The sequence below is a fragment of the Typopeltis vanoorti genome, chromosome 20 (assembly GCF_054136105.1).
Source record: "Typopeltis vanoorti isolate ZY-2024b chromosome 20, IOZ_Tvanoo_1.0, whole genome shotgun sequence".
Classification (NCBI taxonomy): domain Eukaryota; kingdom Metazoa; phylum Arthropoda; class Arachnida; order Uropygi; family Thelyphonidae; genus Typopeltis; species Typopeltis vanoorti.
Genome location: NC_143568.1, coordinates 22,842,843 through 22,861,564, shown reverse-complemented (window position 1 = coordinate 22,861,564; position 18,722 = coordinate 22,842,843). Strand labels below are relative to the sequence as shown.

Here is an 18,722-nt window from a genome sequence, read left to right as displayed (position 1 = left end):
TCATTTTTTTGGGGGGGAAGAGGTTATAGACCTACTCAATCTGCAGATATTTCAGAGAATTTATTTTAAAATTTTTCGCAAGACGATTGTCACAAACGTAAATCACTTGGGGAACATACTCATGCATTTTTGTGTGGAATAGTAGCAAAAGTTTAGCTACTTTAACAAGTAATAAATTAAATTATTATAATTTAATTTTAATTAATTTTTTTTATTTAATTAAATAATTGAACAAATAACAAATTGACAATTTTTGTTATTTTATTTAATTTTTGGCATGATTTTTCTATTATAATCAGTGGTGAGCTATAAGGGGCTCGCACGAGTCCCTTGTTCTTCTTGTTTGCTTTATTTTTTCAAAAAAATAAACAATTTTTTTGAAATATATTAAGCGACAAACTCGTAACGTAACCTAACCAAGTGATTTTATTAAATAAAATATAGTTACTGTTACTACCATTTTACAAATAAGAATTTACTTTTGGTAATCACATATAAATAGTACTATAAAATAATGCCCCTTGGTTGGTACTGTTGATTATCACTTGAAGTATAAAAACAAAAGAGAGATAACGTATTTCAATATTATTGTGTTTAGATATTTATTTATAGATTGTTTGTCATAAAAACTTCTATCTCAAACAAAACAAATTTATTTTTTTTATAAAAAAAATGCAGACTATTGCATATGTGCGATTATAAAAGATGTTATTCTTATTATATTTTGATACATAAAAAATGCTTTTCTTATGTAACATAAATTAACACAGATGATTGTGTGCAAATATTTCATGTTTAGATCACAAAATATTTGTTTAAAAATGATAGCCTTTACAGGTTGATTGGCATTTGTACAGAAGCTATATTAATAAAAGTTTTTGTGTGAAATATGGCTTTTTATTACTAGACGACGAGAGCCCTTTGTTAAAATTTCCATAGCTCGTCACCGGTTAAAATGTAATCAATTTACAGATTTTTATCCTCTTGTATTCTCCCATCTTGTGTGTAGTGATTTCTTCTTTGTACTACAAGAAAAAACCAGATAATATAACAAAAATATGTAGTATTTTCTTTTTCATTGGATGAATTTACAATGTTCTTTCTTTGTGTTTTGAAAAGAAAGTGCAAATAATTATTTACTTACTATTTTTGCCAACAGAACATCTGGTATAATTATAAGAATGACACTTTACCATTTTCTCTCACACAAGAAGAAAAGAAATAAGGCAATAATATTGTTGAATCTGTCAAACTTTATTGTATTATTATTTTATTATTATTATTATCATCCAAGCCTCCATGGAGGCAAAAGACTCATCATGAGAGGTCGTTTTTAGGAAACAAAGTTTATCATACCACTCCTTGAACCCATTGACCATTCCTACTCTAACCACTCTCTTGGGCAATGCATTCCACGGTTCAACCACCCTCCATGCAAAGAAACCACTCCTCACCCTCTTGCTCACATTTTCCTTTCGTAACTTCCAGGGATGGCCACTTGTCATCACTCCTTCCTGCTGTTCGACCAAGTGAAAAAACTCCCCAATGTCTACCCTGTGACTGCCTCTCAACAGTTTAAAAGTCTCGATCATATCACCTCTCCACCAAATTCTGCAGTCCGCATTCCCTAAGTTGATCCTTGTAACTGACATTGTACAGTCCTGAAACCATCTTTGTTATTCTGCCTCTGTACTACCCTTTCCACAGTTAATTTATCCCCTTCAAATCCTGGGGACCAAACAATAGTCTAAGTGTGATCTGATCAGGGTCTTGTACAACAGAATGATAACTCTTTTTATCTCTGCAGGTCAGCATCCTTCTCAGTATTGCAGCAATCCTCTGGGTTACCTTCACCACCTTTTTCAGTATGCTCCCTGAATTTCAGTTTTCTTTCAATCATCACCCCCAAATCTCTTGTCTCCCTTACTTCCTCCAGTATAGCTCCTCCAATCAAGTATGCATCCTCCCATTGATGGTTCCCAAACTTCAAGACTTTAAACTAGAAGGTCAAAGATTACATAAAATATGCAGCAATTAAAATACGAACAGTCATTAAAGACATTCATAAAATTTGACGTCTTTTGCCAAATTAGGAAAAACTTGTGTATTTAGCTATAGCTTTTGTACCTTGAGATACTGCATGCTTTGCTAATTTTCCTAGTATTATAAGACGTACAGCAGCTTGAATCTCCCTGCTGGAAATGGTAGAATGATGACTATATTTTGATAGTGAAGCTGATTCCATGGCAATGTGTTCAAATAAATCCATAATCAAACTTTTCTTACAGCCATTGACTGACTGGAAATTCCAATGTCAGGATGAACTTGTTTGAGCACTTTATAAATGTAGGTACCAAAGCTTTCTCTTCTTTTTCTTGTTGGTGCTGTGAGCAGCAACCTAAGGAATTTTGAGTGCTTTCATAGCTTTGAAAATTTGTCTAATAAATTTTCACTGCTATGAAAATTTAAAGTTTCATTTTTGGCAAACTGTATTCTTATTTACTAAAAACAATCTTATAATAGGCATTCATAAACAGTTAAATTAGGTGGAATTGTGGTACACAGAATGTTTCAAAAATTAAGAAATAAACCATCTCCGAGAAGGATTTAGCCTACTATTCAGAATTGTTTGGAATATAATTAAGGTATCATTATATATATCCAGCACACAAGAAATTTGCAACCCATATCACATCAGTGCTGTGTGCTGGCAAGGGGTAAGTTCACGTTATATTATTTTATTTTATTTATTTTTTTTTTGTGAAATAATTTACTTTTCAATTGTAACATGTTTTCTTGATTGATAAAAATTGGTATTTCATGAAAAACGGAATTTGAGTAATCTTCTGTTGATGATTACTCTGTAGATATTCGGAAAATTGCATAATCTAATAGCAATTGGTTTTCTTTCTTTCCCATTAGAAATAAAAATTTGATAATAACTAATAGTTAATCTTATTTTATTTGTTCTTCCCGAGTGAATGGGAATAATAAATAGTTATGTAACTATTGTTATTATCACTGTGCTGTTATAGAATGGTTTACATTATAACACAAATTTTCTAATATAAATTGATACATACATGAAAAATGTTCCTTCATCCCACATTTAGTAAAATATTACTACTAATAATAAGTTTATTTTCTACGTTCTATATTCTGAACGTAGCCATATTCCTTGTTTTTCTTTTCAAGTAACGTAAAACTTTGAAGTCTGGTGTGTTCTAGGATGAACAGTGGAAACATTTCCAAGTTACTTTTGCATTGGCTAGTTGGGGAAAACATGCTATGAATATATCATAGCTCATCCAGTAAACTTTGCTCTGTAAGAACTGTGACCATGAAATTCCTGAAACAATAGAAAATTTATCCTAGTTTCATTCCTTTTTAGAAATTAGGGCTCTTCCCCATGCAGAACAAATTTGCCAGTGAACATCATTTTCCCAGATATGAGGTATGTTGTCTGTAGTGTAAGCATGCACTATGGATGATCTAATAGTATGAGATAAGTTAGTCTCATACTGAGATGATGGTTTTTCTCTGCCAGGAAGTTGCATTTTTCAGCAAACATGCAAAGTACTGGAAAATAACCATGCAATATACGTGTCTCGTTGTTGCCATAATTCCAATCAAAACAAAATCATGGTTTATTCTACTCTATCATTTTTCTGATTGAGACAACTAAACTTGGGTAGCCAACTGGACAGGGTTGCTGTTTATTTATTTATTTTTTAACTGAGTGGCTGCAGATTAGAATCTTCACTACAGGTATCCCTTGATTAACGTGGGGAAATTAATTGCAGCAATCCCTATATACGCAGCAAGAGTTTTAATTAACGTGCCTTTAACCCTGCTGAGCTCACAGCTGATCTGGCAGATGCATGCAAAATGCTTAATATAAATATTCTTACACAATTCAATGTATAGCTTGGAGGTCATGAGTAGCTGTGCATTCATATTTAAGAGTGATATTCTGTACTGTTTTTTGCTGTCAGTTTGGTTTAACACATGTTATGAAAAGGTTTGTGATATTTGACAAGAAATTGTATCTGAGAGATACCGTGACCTCCAATATCTGTATAGTATGGTTTAGTTGTTGTTTTTTATTCTTTGTTCAATAATTTTTAGATTGTAACTGAAAATAAACAATCATGTATTACTGAAATAGAGAGCCAAAGGCTTATTTATCATACATCTCCTCTAGGAGATGTGCTTTATATTATAGAAAATACTAAGAGTGATCTGGAGCTTTCTCCACCTTTAATAAGAGTTGTTCATAAGGTTGCTTATGCTTGCATCTGCCGAAATGTTTAGTTTCTATATATTCGGCTATGAAATAATGTTGGATTCAATATTTATCATACATCTCATGTGCTTTATATTATGGAAAATACTAAGGAGAGTGATCTGGAGCTTTCTCCACCTTTACTACGAGTTGCCCATATGGTTGCTTATGCTTGCATCTGCTGAAACTTTTAGTTTGTATATGTTCGGCATGAAACTCTTGTAGTTTCTATATTTGGCTATGAAATAACGTTGGATTCAATATCCACTTAATTTGTACCATTATGCATTAGATTTGCAGTGTTTTTTCTTTGTTTTATTGCTTGTTTGCCAAGGAGTTTGGAGAGTCATTTTGCTTGTTAGCATGGAATATATGCCAATTTTAATTAAAAAAAAAAAACTGTTCAAACTACTCTTGATTTTAAAAAAAAAAAAAAAAAAAAAAAAAAAAAAAAAAAAAAAAAAAAAAATTGCAGTAAATAATGTAGGTACAAGTATTTATTAAACATTTACTTTTCATTCACTTTTATCTTTCCTAAAAGAGTACTGTATAAAACGAATTATTAATACAGTAATCGATCATGGACGAATTGTGATTTTTACCATTTATTATTAGACTTGGTTAACACTATTTTGATATACGCAGTAACATCGAGGGATTAATTAGCCACGTTAATCGAGGGACACCTGTACTGGCATGAATGCTTATGAAAATATTTAGGTGGGTAGATGAATTTGGTTGTGTAAAATAGCATAGTGCAAGGCCATCACCCAATTTATTGGAGGCTTGAAAAAGAAAAACATATTTAGTCTTATCTCTGATGTTAATTACATATAGCAGTAATCCGTTATAGATTTCCCAACTTTTGTGTATGTTGACATAAAAAAAAGAAAAATGTTTGCACCTAGAGGGCATGTGTCCTGATGGTCCTCCCTATTTTTTATTTTATTTCCTCAAAAAAGCACTATTCACCACTGCTCAATTTATTATTTTGTGTATTATAAAAACAAATTCCTCTTCAAGAGGAACTAGAATCATTTACGCTCAGTCATCTCTCTATCAATATTTGTAATCCAATAAAGGACTGTCTTGATGGCCCTGAAAGGGAATATTTTTGTCTTCATACTGTTCAAAATGTATATATCTTGAACAGTATGGAACGATGTAAAACAAGGATGAATGCTCAAAGCAGTTTTAGGTTCTGGACACTAGATTGTCTTTTTTTCCCAAGCAGACATGATATTTGTGTGTGGTGTTTATTTGCTCAGAAGGATTGCCTGTTTTTCTGCTTGCTGAAGAAGGATCATAAACTTGTAGCAATGCTTTGGCGATTTCTACTCTGTTATCTAGATATGTTATGGTAGCCATATCTTTTCTTGTACAGGAGGAAACTATTCCAAATAATAAAATCCAACATATGTCCAAACACTTTGTAATATTTTTTATGCTGTTTCCTCATTACAGAGTAAAATGATAGCCACTAATTGCACATGTAGACTCCTCCCATTGTGTCGGTATATGCACACACAGCAATGGGTTCTTGAAACCATGTTTCTCTATGGATTTCATTGATGGATTGTGCAGAGAAGACAGCAGAAAAACATTTTTTTTTTTTTGTCTTCCCAACATAATACTAAGATTTTCTCTTGCTGCTAAGCTCAGATTTCAACCTTTAACAGTTTCCTGGCACCAGATCTGGAGGATGTCTCACCTTTCTGCATTTAGGTACAAATCTGTACGATTCTATAAATGCAAATTGGCAAGTTCAGGACACATAATAGTTATCCTTTGTAACTCGATAACCTTCCCCCAGCAAGGGGTCAAGTAATTCCATTACTACAATATCGACAAGGGAAGATCCAAATATTTATCATGTCAGAGTACAGTCTGCTTTCCCTTATAAGGTTTGAAATCCCAAAGTTATCCACTTTGCACTTTACAAAGCATAAATTTACTCCATACTTTGCTATCTTTTGGGGAATACAGGAAAACCTCACTTAATGCAAATTCGATGTGCGTAATAATCAGTTAATGCAATTTTTTTATGCTATGCCAAATATATTGTTGCCAATCTGCAGCAAGTGGAAAAGCTCGAAGTCATTGAGAGACATGAAAGTGGTGCTAGTAATGGCAATGACCTATTTTTCCAAAATCTTCACCACCACTCCTGAGATATTGATTGGTTGTTAGTTTGGATACATTGGTCTTTGCACCACCATATATTCTTTCCACTCCTACAGAATCTTCCTTGTTCTGAGACTCAAATTATATAGCCTGGTCAAAAGAATATCTAATTCAGCTGACTCTTTTAGCACCTATGCTGATATCTTATCAGTCCCTGCTGCAGAATTCTTATTCAATCTGTGCAAAGCTCTAATACCTCCCTCTCTTCATACACCTGCATTTTTTCATCCAGTGAAGAGGTAACAGTGAACTCAATGTTGCATAACCAGATTGATAGCTTTTAGCAAAATGGTCACTAATTAGTTGAACAACCTTCATCTGTCACCCTAACACCATCTGCATTCAGTAGTTATTCTTTCTATTACTTGCAGCATATTGATGGAATTCTTTTGGGTTGTTTTTAGCTTGCAGGGCCAGTTTCTTTTCATACTTGGGCTTAGCTTTCCATACAACAGCTGTTACACTAGTGGTTGCTGCTTATAATTTTCATAACGGACTTCACCTTATACAGATTTGCTTATGATTCTCAAATTTGTATTCAGTACCAGTATTTGTTTGAAGGTTGCTGATGACAATTATGAGAACTACATTCGTTAACCACAATGGTCTCTCATATGTAATAACATCCAGTTATGTATATGCATACAGTCATAATAACGAAATTACCAATCGTACTATGAGTGTGGTCTGAAAAGTTTTGAGCTTCGACCATAGATGGTGAAACTATTGACAAGATTTTTTTTTTCTAAGTTGGTAAATCTGTCATGAGCATCCATATGAAATTGCGAGTCATTCTATCAATTAGTTTGTTTTATACAGCTACTTGAAGCAAAAGTGTTGTCTGTATCCCTTGGAATGGATAAAATTGAGTATCATGTGGTTATAAAATTCTTTTGTAAAAGAAGGTTTAACAGCAAAAAAATTCATTCAAAGTTCATAAAAGTTTATGGGCACTCTTCTCCTTCATTTTCGACAATTAAGAAATGTGTTGCAGAGTTTAAATGTGGCCGTACCAGCCTTGAAGATGATCTGCATGAAGGATGTCCAAAAAGTGTAACAACACTAGAAATCATCGATTAAGTGCACGATATGGTATTGAATGACTGACGAGTCAAAGTGCATGAAATTTCTGAGACTAGGCATTTCGAAAGAACCTGTAGGATATATTTTGCATAAAGAATTGCATATGAAAAAAGCTTTGCACAAGATGGATGCCGCACTTGCTCACAGCAGATCCAAAACTCACTCGCATGAAAATCTCTGAACAGTGCTTGAAGCATTTTTAACAAGAATAAAACTGATTTTTGTGCGTTGATTTATCATTACCCACTAGAATCCAAACAGCAATCAAAACAATGACAGAAGCTGGTTGTTCAGTGCCAAAGAAAAAGTCAGTTCCATCAGAAGGTAAGGTCATGGCATCTGTGTTTTGGGATACTAAAGGCATTTTGTTTATTAATTATCTTGGAAAGGATAAAACAATAACCGGGGAATATTATTCCGATCTTTTAACCAGACTAGACAAAAAAAAATTCGTAAGAAAAGACCCGGTTTGCAGAAGAAAAAAATTGTCTTTCATCAGGAATATGTACCTGCCCACAAACGTGTTTTGGCAATAGGAAAATTAAGTGATCTGCACTATGAATTGTTGGCACATACACCCTATTCCTGTGACTTCTATCTCTTCCAAAAACTAAAACTCTTCCTCTGCTCATCTTTTTCCTTTAAATCAAGAGGTGATTGCAGGTAGAGAGGTATTTTGCAGATCTTGCTGAGAACCACTACAGGGACTGGATAATGGCACTGGAACATTGCTGGAATAAATGTATTAGTCTTAAGGGAGATTTTTTTTAAAAAATAAAATTATTTTGTTTTTTTCAGACCACCCTCGTATATACTTTACTCTGATTTTCTAAACTAATTTATCAGAAGTATTTTATTAGTGAATATGCCATTATCTTTATTATGAGAGTTATTTTGACCATTTGTCCACAATTGCTGTTGTTCCTCAATACTGAAACAACTAATAGTTGAAGGAGTAATCATAGCTGTTGATTTTTGTCTGTTTTTTTTCTCTGTAGTAGATTAACTTTTTTTTTTTCCCCTTCTTCAGGACTGAGTAACAGTTATATTGCTCCTGTGATAACATTAAATGTTTCTCCACCTTCCAAACCAGTATTTCTGCTGCCTCCGCCGCCGCCGCCACCACCACCAGCAGTGGTGCCACAGCCATCTTGGGAATCAATCAAAGGACAAATTAAGAAAGTAAGATATGAGTAAATAAGAATGAAACGTATATCTCATGAATGGAAACATGAAATTTCCGAAGTCATTTCTTACTATGTTGTTCAGCAGTTCAGATCCCATATGCCTTTCCAATGCTGTGTTTTGGAAAGGCATATGAGATCCATATGAAATAGTATATTCCAGACTGCAAAAAAATTAGGCGTGATGAAACAAAAAAAAAAACATTTATTTGTTTCCCCACTGCTTTTGATTTTCCAATTTTTTGTAAAGTAAAAAAAAAAAGTTATAATTGCAACCTTGCTATTCTCAAATTTCATAGGCCCAATTTAATCTGCACAGTTTATGACAGCTGATACCATTATTTGTTTAATTATTTGTTACCAATAGATCTCTTGGAGTAGAAAAGAACGTGGAAATATACTTAACCAGCCTGAATTTTGCTGATATAGTAATTAGTGTTAAATATAGCATTAACATTTTGGTTAAATTTAAGTGGAATTTTTGGAATCGCCTGCATGTATTAGTATTATAATAACTTAACATTTTATGTAAGTAGTATTGATCAATACTGTATGCCCACAGATGCGAGACCCTTAGACACTTCTGCACATGTCAGAAGAAGGAGAATCCATTCCGATAATAGAGTAATCAATCCGGCTTGTGGGATAAGTTGTTTATTATCACACGTTGGAAAATTTAACTTTTTATTTTTTTATTTTTTTATAAACACTGTAGTTTTTAAAGTGGTAACTATTTTGCGTGTATAACAGTTGGAAAATTTTACGTATAAAGCACGTGATTTCGCTTATTGGTGACCAGTTCGTACATCCTCTGTTTCTTTCTCCCCTTCAGCATGAATTGGCAATTTGCCAGACTAGATTCTATGAAGTGGGCATACAATAACATGAAATGGAGAAAGTAATTTTCTGGAACCGAAACAAAATGTTAATATTCATTGTGAAGAATTTATGAAGACAAAAAGACTTGTTGGAGTATTACTTCTAATTATGAAAATAACACTCGACATTGACTTCTATATATCTTCTTGGGTCGCTAAAGGGTGCAGAGTGAATGCCTATTGCTGAATCTGCTCCTGTTCTCAACTTAAATGTAAGTAATTGCCTTTAAAATGTGCTCAGATGAATCTTCTCAGTAATCTGAAAGAGTAGACTCATTAATCATTGAAATCGATCCAGTTGTTCCTGTAAAACTAGTTCTTCAAAATTCAAGCTACAGCAGAACAAAGACCATAGTCACTGATAAGCCATATAATCTTTCAAGCCACATGCTGAGATGACTGCCATCCTCACTTAAATGATACCTACTAATCCTCCTTCAGGGTCAACAGCCGAGTCATGTCTGTCGCCAACTGCAAAAGCTACAAATGTAAGATAGACAAAAACGAAGCACTGCAATGTTCTTTTGAATGTCACGAATATTATCATCCTGCATGTGTAACAGAATCTAACTTTCGAAAAGTGTCTAAGGACAAGAAATTAAAATGGAAATGCCAGAGTTATATTAATGCTTCTCCCAAAAAACCCCCTTAAAACTACAAGTAAAGTAAATAGAAACAGCAACAGTTTACATTTAACTAAAGCAGTAAACAAAGACGATGGAGAAGCTGATGTGAGGGTTTTTCCTAAGAAACTTCAGGGAACAAATCTTAGAGGACTTAAACACCATCAAAGTAGAAATTAAAGACTATAACTCCACGATAAGAAGGGAAATGGAAGTACTATTTCAAGTTATTCACACACACACACACACACACACACACACACACACACACACACACACACACACACACACACAGAGCATGTGTGGTTTCTAACTTCATTGGACCTTCATAAAAATCATTTCCTTGTTTTCACATAGTGCATTTAAATCATTGTTTTAACAACTATTGATTGAAAAATAACTTGGTAAGATTTGTGACTAGTGGGAAAAAAGTCAGTGTTCCACATAAATAAATAAATGAAAAAAAAAAGAAAAGAAAAAAAAAAGATTAATATTTCAACTTGACACTGGAAAGTGCTAAAAAGATGTCTTTTAAAATTTTTTTTTTTCTTTTTGATGAGAAATTTTTAAATTCACTTTTAAAAGTGATAAGTTGCTTACAAAAATGCAACCAGCATGAGTCTTGGTATTGCACTACTTACACGTGATAGTTACTTCAAAGCCTGTTACCTTTTTATTAGTACTTTCAGTTAAGGATTTGATTAGCTTAATAACTGATTGGAATAGTTTGTCCTCATCAGATACCAACTATACAGTGGCTTGTGAGATTTTAATAAGTGAACTGTTGATCTGTGGAAACATTACAATTATAAAGAAAGGAACCTAACCTAAAAGGCTTAAGCTTAATAAGAATTCTTTAAAAAAAGATACTAGTGTCTGTTATACCAAGTAAGCAAAAAAAAAAACTGCATAACTCTTTTTCCAAAGTGAAATTGATCACTTCAAATATAAATTTTTTGTATGATTTGCAATCATATCATACATTAAAGCATAATGTCAGAAGTCCATATTTGCTGGTGCATAAATGGCTGCTGGAGAGCAGAGGTACTATGCACTAACAGACTACTCAGAGTTTGAATGTTGCTATCATGAATGTTAGTGTGGGTTTTCATATTATCTAACCCTAACCTACTTGCAAAATATGCTTTACATTACACCAGTCATTCATTGATAAGAATCATTTTATTGACTGTTTGGAAGTGTTCTTAACAATCCAAATAATTCCAAACTTAAGTTGCCACAGTAGATTAGACTTGAACTTAATGTATTTTTAATACATGAACTCTCGTTTGATGTGAGAAGTAATTACAATAAGAAGTGAAACAGATTCTTGAGAAGAGTTTTTTTAAGTAGTGAAATACCATAGGAAACTCATGACAAAAGTTATATCATATAAATTGATTAGATTTATTATCCTTTCTTTTAATAATTTTCATTGCACATCATTTGAGAGTTTGCATATGCCACTGCAGTATTCTTGGTTCTTCTTGATTTTTTGATAAGAACTAACAGCTATTCAGCCAATAAATATTTAATCAAAGGGGTAATTAAAAGATAGTGACCTCTGCTTAGAACCCATGTATTTAAATAGCTCAGTATCCTGACAACTCATGCTGAAGGTTTGTATTCTCGTAACCTGTTTGAAAGTGCTTTTGAAATTTCAGTGACATATTTTTGCCTAACTGGTATAAAATGAATATTTGTTATTCTCTCATTAATTAATAAATGAACATACTTTGGTCATATTTTGAGACTACAGCAGTCTCTTAGGAACTTTCATTATAAAAATTTCAGACTAATGAACCTGAGTTAAGCTAATGTTATACTAAAATATCTCTCATTTCATCTTTCCTACTAAGGTTACTTTTTTTTATTATTATTATTTTCCATTGCAGAATAAGATAAGTAAAGACCCTGAAAAAATATTCAATAATAAATCTAACCAGCCTAATTCGTTTAATCATAAAACGACACCAATGCCAGACTTAAGAGAAATCTTGAAAGGAATGAAAAATGTAAAATTAAAGAGAGTTGAAAGGTAAAAAGAACTGTCAGTTGTTTTTTTAATTAAATTTTTATAATTAAGAGTATAAAGTTGAGTATTTTGTGCTACAACACTAATTCTCCATTTTCAGAATACATGTCATTAATATAATTTTCGTACCATGACAACTTTTATCTGTGATAGTCTGTTTAATTATACTTAATTTGGAAGTTGTCACCTTTCTTTTCCATTTTAATTTATTATTATTCAGGCCTCCATGGAGTCAAGACTCATCGTGGGAGGTCCTTCTTAAGAAACAGTCTTATCATACCACTCCTTGAACTCATTGACCGTTCTTGCTCTAACCACTCTCTCAGGCAATGCATTCTACTGTTCGACCACCTTCCATGCAAAGAAACCACTTCTCTTGCTCACAGCTTCCCTTCGTAACTTCCAGGGATGGCCTCTTGTTATCGCTCCTTCCTGCCGTTCCACCAAGCAAAAGAACTCCCAAATGTCTACCCTGTAACTGCCTCTCAACAGTATAAAAGTCTTAATCATATCACCTCTCCTTCTTCTACCAAACTGCAGTCCACATTCCCTCAATTGATCCTGGTAACGGACACTGTACAGTCCTGAAACCATCTTTGTTATCTACCTCTGTACCCTTTCCACAGTTAATTTATCATTTTCAAATCCTGGGAACCAAATTTGAGAAAACAATAGTCTAAATGTGGTCTAATCAGGGTTCTATACAACAGAATAACTCTTACCTCTGCAGGTCAGCATCCTTCTCAGTATTGCAGCAATCCTCTGGGTTACCTTCAACACATTTTGCAATATGCTCCCTAAATTTCGGTTTTCTGTCAGTTATCACCTCCAGATCTCTAGTCTCCCCTACTTTCTCCAGTATAGCTCCTCCAATCAATGGATCCCAAATTTCAAGAATTTACATTGTGCTGAATTAAACTGATATCCCATTCATTTGCCCATCTGTCTAGTTTATTCAAATCCTCTTGCAGGGCTGCCACATCTGAGCTATTACTGATAACCCTTCCCAGCTTCACATCATCTGCAAACAACTGAATATTCCCTTGCAATCCATTGACAATTGATATAAAAGTTGAACAATACAGTACTGAGCCCTGTGGAACCCCACTTGTAACCTTCTCCTTCCTTGATATTGCCACACCATACACAACTCTGTGATAGCCATCAGACAGCCAATCCTGAATCTATTTGACTAACCCGACATTTAAACCCATGTGCTGCAACTTAAATATCAACTTATCATGTGGCACCCTGTCAAATGCCTTTGCAAAATCCAAAAAAATGGCAGTATATGCCTTTCCCTCATCAACTGTTGTTGTCACTTTATTATAAAAGGCAATCATCTTGCTAAAGCAAGAGTGCCCCTTAACATATCCATGTTGATTCTCAAAGATAACATTACCCTCATCTGTCCAACGCTATATATAGTCTCACTAATTTCTCCAAAACCTTAACAACTCCTGATGACACAGAAACTGACCTATAATTAGACACTTCCAGTCTGCTACTGCCCTTGTGCAGCGGCACTATCTTACCTTCCTTTCATTCCTTGGGTACCTTTCCTGCAGCCAGACTTTTATTGAAGAGCAAGGTCAATGAAGCTGTCAGTTCTTTAGCACACTTTCTCAAAACCCGTGGCGAAATATCATCCAGTCCCACATCTTTACTAAGAGTCAGAGTACTTAGTATTTGGAACAACTCTCCTCTTGCACCTCTAAACCCTGAACCTGTCCTATCCCTCTAGTATTAAAACATTCTTCTCCAGGATGAAATACTCCAATAAAGTGCTCATTGAACAACTCCACTGTGTTCTCTACATCATTCTATTCTCATTTTTATCTTGCAGTGTCATTCTTCCACAATCATTTCTCCTCCTACTGGCCACATAGCTAAAAACTTCCATAGGATTTTCTTTGGATCTTAGTGCCAATCTCTTCTCATATTCCTGTTGTGCCTTCCTCATCATATAAGTCGCTCTCCTGGCCTGAGTCTTATATTCTTTATGTATCTGCCCTCCACCCCTCTCCTTATCTCTTCCATAATCTCTTTTTCATCTTGTTTGATATAGGATTTTGAGGAGAGAAACATTTGAATTTTTGCACTTAATAAGCACTATGCCAGTTCCATCACATGTTGGAAGGTTTTTCCTTGGTTATACTATAAATTGAAGATACCAAGAAATTATATACTTGGTTTAATCCTTTATCCAAGTGTAAACAAACAAAATTTGCGCCTGAACTATTTTCAGGACTGGGGCAACTTGTATATTAAAGCTAATGACTACACATCACTTACCTTAGTATCCCATAATGCAAAGCACGTATCCTTAAGAGTATGCATTATGGGAAGAATCACTACCCAGATGTTTTGACCTTTATTGAGGTGAAAAGTAAAGGGTTGCTCGTTATAGGCCTAGAATAGTTAGTATAGGAGTGCAAGAGAGCCTGATAGTATTAGGAGAAAAAAAAAAGACAGAGAGAGAGAGAGAGAGAAAAGGCTATCAGTTTAACTTTTTCACCAATCTCATATAGATGAACAACCAAAAAACCAACTGAAACTAAAGCGCAAAGATGACGGAAAACCAGCTGGTTAGCCCCATTTGGGTTTAACTGCTTTGTGTTGCTCTTCTCTTCCTGGGATTGCTCTCCAGTCATCCCTGCAATTGACTATAAGACTACATTAAATTAAGAGGATGGAACTATTTAAAAAAACCTCTCGTAGCAAGAATAGACAGAATTTTATCTCCCCCCAGATGAATATTGCATAATGGGTGGTCTACACCATCTAGTGATTAAATTTGATATCTCCTAGAATGCTTCTTTCTAAATACAAAAAATGTCTGGCTGAACAATAAAATTTCCATAATACAATATTTTAAAGCATTTGGATGTCGTATTGCTGGTTTTCAAATCCAAGTTTATTTCTAACTTTCCATAAATGGTATTTTAATTCATTAATTATAAAAATCGAAATTCTCTTCCCATTGCTGATAGGTGGTGGGTATTGTAAATAAAAAATAAAAAAATAACCTTTTCTGTTGTAAAATGGTGGCATGCCCAACACATTACATAATCTGTTCCAAATACACAGAGCAAGACGGCAGCTGTAGAATGCATGTTCTACTGTTTCCAATTGGTAACAGATGTCACAGGTTGGATCCCTGGTGTTAAAGTACCTCCACTTAATGGCATTGACTGGAAGGCAATCATATGCAATTCTCCAAACAAGATCCTTCCTGTTATGGTACCCTTGGAACTTCAAGTTATGAAACAAAATATTGTCAGTACCCAACTGTGGAACTTTGCAGTGAAAGAGACGAAAGATTTCTTTATACCAAATTTATTTATTTTTAATAGAAAGAATGTCAATTCTGGTGTGTTTTAGCAGTCTTCGAGTCAAGCATAGTGTTGTAGTATTCAGGAACAATCTCAACTTTTGGACCTTTATGATCATTAACTCCAAACAGGGGAAGATGAAAATCCAAGTAGTACCAGAGAAGGTCAGCACATGTGATTAGTTTGTAATATTTTATGGATTTTTGAAGCTGTATTGCTTAAATAGCAGAATTTTAAGACTGGAAGTCCAAATCCTCCATGCTTCATTGATAGTTCTAGAAATTCCTTTTTAACTTCTTGGTATTGGCTAGACCAAAAATTTTAATTTTTTAATTGCACAGGTTTACTATGTAATTGCTTTTTTTCATATTCTGTGATGTCTGTAATATTTATTATGTACAACTGAGCAAAAAGATTATGGTTTTGAGTACTATAGCTTTAGAAGAAAAGGAGAGCGGCCCTATTTTCCAGTCTTCTAACATATCCAAGTTCTTGGACTGGTAATAGTGGATAAGTGGAGAAGGGAATTTGAAGTATAATGAGGGGTTAGTCCAAAAGGAATGCTTCCAAGATCCTACTTTCCATAAACTTTTAATATTGTCTTGTCTGCATTAATAATTAATCCACTGCTTTTGCTGAATTTTTCCAAAATACCAAAAAATATATGGAATCATTATCCTTCAAAGTTCTGACTACATCATCGTCATATGCTAAGATCTTATTTTCCTTTTTTAGTTGAAGAAACTGTTATTTAACCTTTATTGAGGTTGAAGTAATGAAGTCATATTTTCACATACAAGTAGCCAAAAGGTGTCGCACCTTATTATTAAAATACTCTGGATTAGAGGAAGTTTTTCCACTTGGTTATACTATAAATTAAAGATACCAAGAAATTATGTACTTGTTTTAATCTCTTATCCAGAAGTCATATTTTCGTATGACTTCTGGATAAAGGAAGGTCTTACCTTTAGTATCATCTCTGGGTCTGGCTCCCACTGACGAGATCTCAATAAAGGTCAAAACTGGTCTGGGTAGTGACCCTTTCCATAATGCATAGCATTATACATACCTGTAGCTAACAACTTCAACATCATTTGCATTATAGGATACTAAGGCAAGTGATGTTGAAGTTATTAGCTTCAATATACAAGTTGCCCCAGTCCTGAAAATAGTTCAGGTGCAATGCCAACTTTGTTTGCTTACACCTGAATAAAGGATTAAACTAAGTATAGAATTTCTTGGTATCATTAATTTAACTTTTAGCATATTAGTAGCACAAGTGGATTAAAGATTAATCGGAACTCCTAAGAGATAAAGTGTGATGCTTTTTTTTTTTCAAGCCAGTCCAAGCCTGTAAAAAGCAAGTTGACACTATGATTGCAGAATTAATCATAGTATTGTATGTGGTAAAAAGTATCATGAAATGTACATTTTGATAGTTTGGTGGGAATTAGATACGCATCTTGCAGAAAAACCCATGAAGAGATATGTCAGATTCTCAAACTGGATAAAAGGAATGTGGTTAGTAACAGTGGTTTTTTTTTTTCTTCCCTCTGTTTCCATTATATACATATATTACCTACAAGAAAATAATGGTATTATATATTAATAATGTATAATTGGTCTTTATATAAAGTGACCTGATTTCAAATAATTATATTTAATAATAAAAATGTGGTACGGTTACAAAATAAATTCTGTTGACTAGAAGCCATATTCTCATTAACTAAGCATAGCAACTATTTGGGCGCAAGTAGTGGCATCTAGCAGTCATCATATCAAACTCTGGGCCAAGGCCATTCACATGGTACAAGTCTCATTCATTTGTGGTTCATGGTTGTAGAGATAAAATTTTCAAATCGGGACATCCTTTTTGAAACACCCTGTATATAATGCAAAACATTTTGCTATTGATATCTTTATATATCCCTATTTTATAATATTTTCAAAAATATAATGTATATTAAAAAAAATGATTTAGAATCTTCATTTTTTGAAATGCAGAACTTCCAAATTGCTGAGTTCTGATTCAAGAGTTGTAACTTCATGTACACTGAATCCTACTTGGATTGTTGCTAATTGTCTTTAGGGTAGATATCATTGCCCAGTGCAAGACCCCTGCCCAATTTATTTGAGGGTTAAAGCAGCTTGAAAAAGTTCAGTGATTGGTCCTTAGAGCAGGATCCAGAATATGCTAAAAAAAAATAGAATATTTTTCATAAAAAATATGAAATAAAAATAATTAAAAATGCTTAGATTGCCACATTACTAATGTAATGTAGGCTTGCATCCTTTGAGTCGCATTAAAAAAAAAAAAAAATTATAACCAACATTGTTTGCTAAATGTACTTAATGCTGAAAATATACAAATTCTTGGAAAATTAATTTAACCTTGCTTACTAGAAAATTTCTAGTTAAATGTAATGACTACAGCCCTCTTTTATGGAGTAGTTTCTTAAACAGAACATGAGCCTGAAGTGGATTTGTGAGGAATAGATTTTCATTTTTCTAAGAATTTTCATTGCTCAGATTATTTAGGGATAAAGTCTAAATTCTTATAGTCTGTGAACCTTTGTTATGTAGCCCAGTTTTGTCACTTTTAAAAAATTTTCATGTGTAAAATCTTTTCTGAATGTTAGTTTATAGAGTAGACATACCACCACATGAAGTGACTTCAGGAGGATTCATGTTTGATTTCTGTAATGAGAACTAGATGATCTAATCTATAGTGTAATATTTGTGTCATCTATGCCTTTGTATTATTATATATATTAATTTATTTTATTTAAATTCTTATTTGTTAGCTTGTTGTCATTGACTGTGCCTTTTGTACTACCATAAGTTTTACTGTGCCTCAACTTCTATCAACTCTCACAGATAAAACATTAACCTGCTTACCAATTAATCCTACCAGATCTAATTTCTGTTCTCCCCTGCCGTTAAACAGACCCAAAGTTGTTAGCCTATTTAATGTATGCAGTTCAGCCTCTCGCACAAATAAATCAGAAAAATTTATTTATTTTTTTCGACTGCACCATTCTGATATAATTATTATAGTTTGAAAGTTAAAGTGAGGAGAACAAGAAATTTTAACTATACATAAATTTATCTTAAT

At 33.5% G+C, this 18,722-nt stretch overlaps 1 protein-coding gene across 1 annotated transcript in view; it reads right to left on the bottom strand.

Annotated features, from left to right (window-relative positions):
- Positions 1 to 950: 950 nt before the first annotated feature.
- Positions 951 to 18,722, bottom strand: part of LOC150095280 (DNA primase large subunit-like) — a 235,407-nt gene continuing 217,635 nt past the window's right edge. The window contains exon 14 of the mRNA XM_090410636.1: positions 951 to 1,025. Within this exon, the coding sequence (XP_090266762.1) occupies positions 951 to 1,025 (75 nt within the window). The remainder of the gene's footprint in view (positions 1,026 to 18,722) is intronic.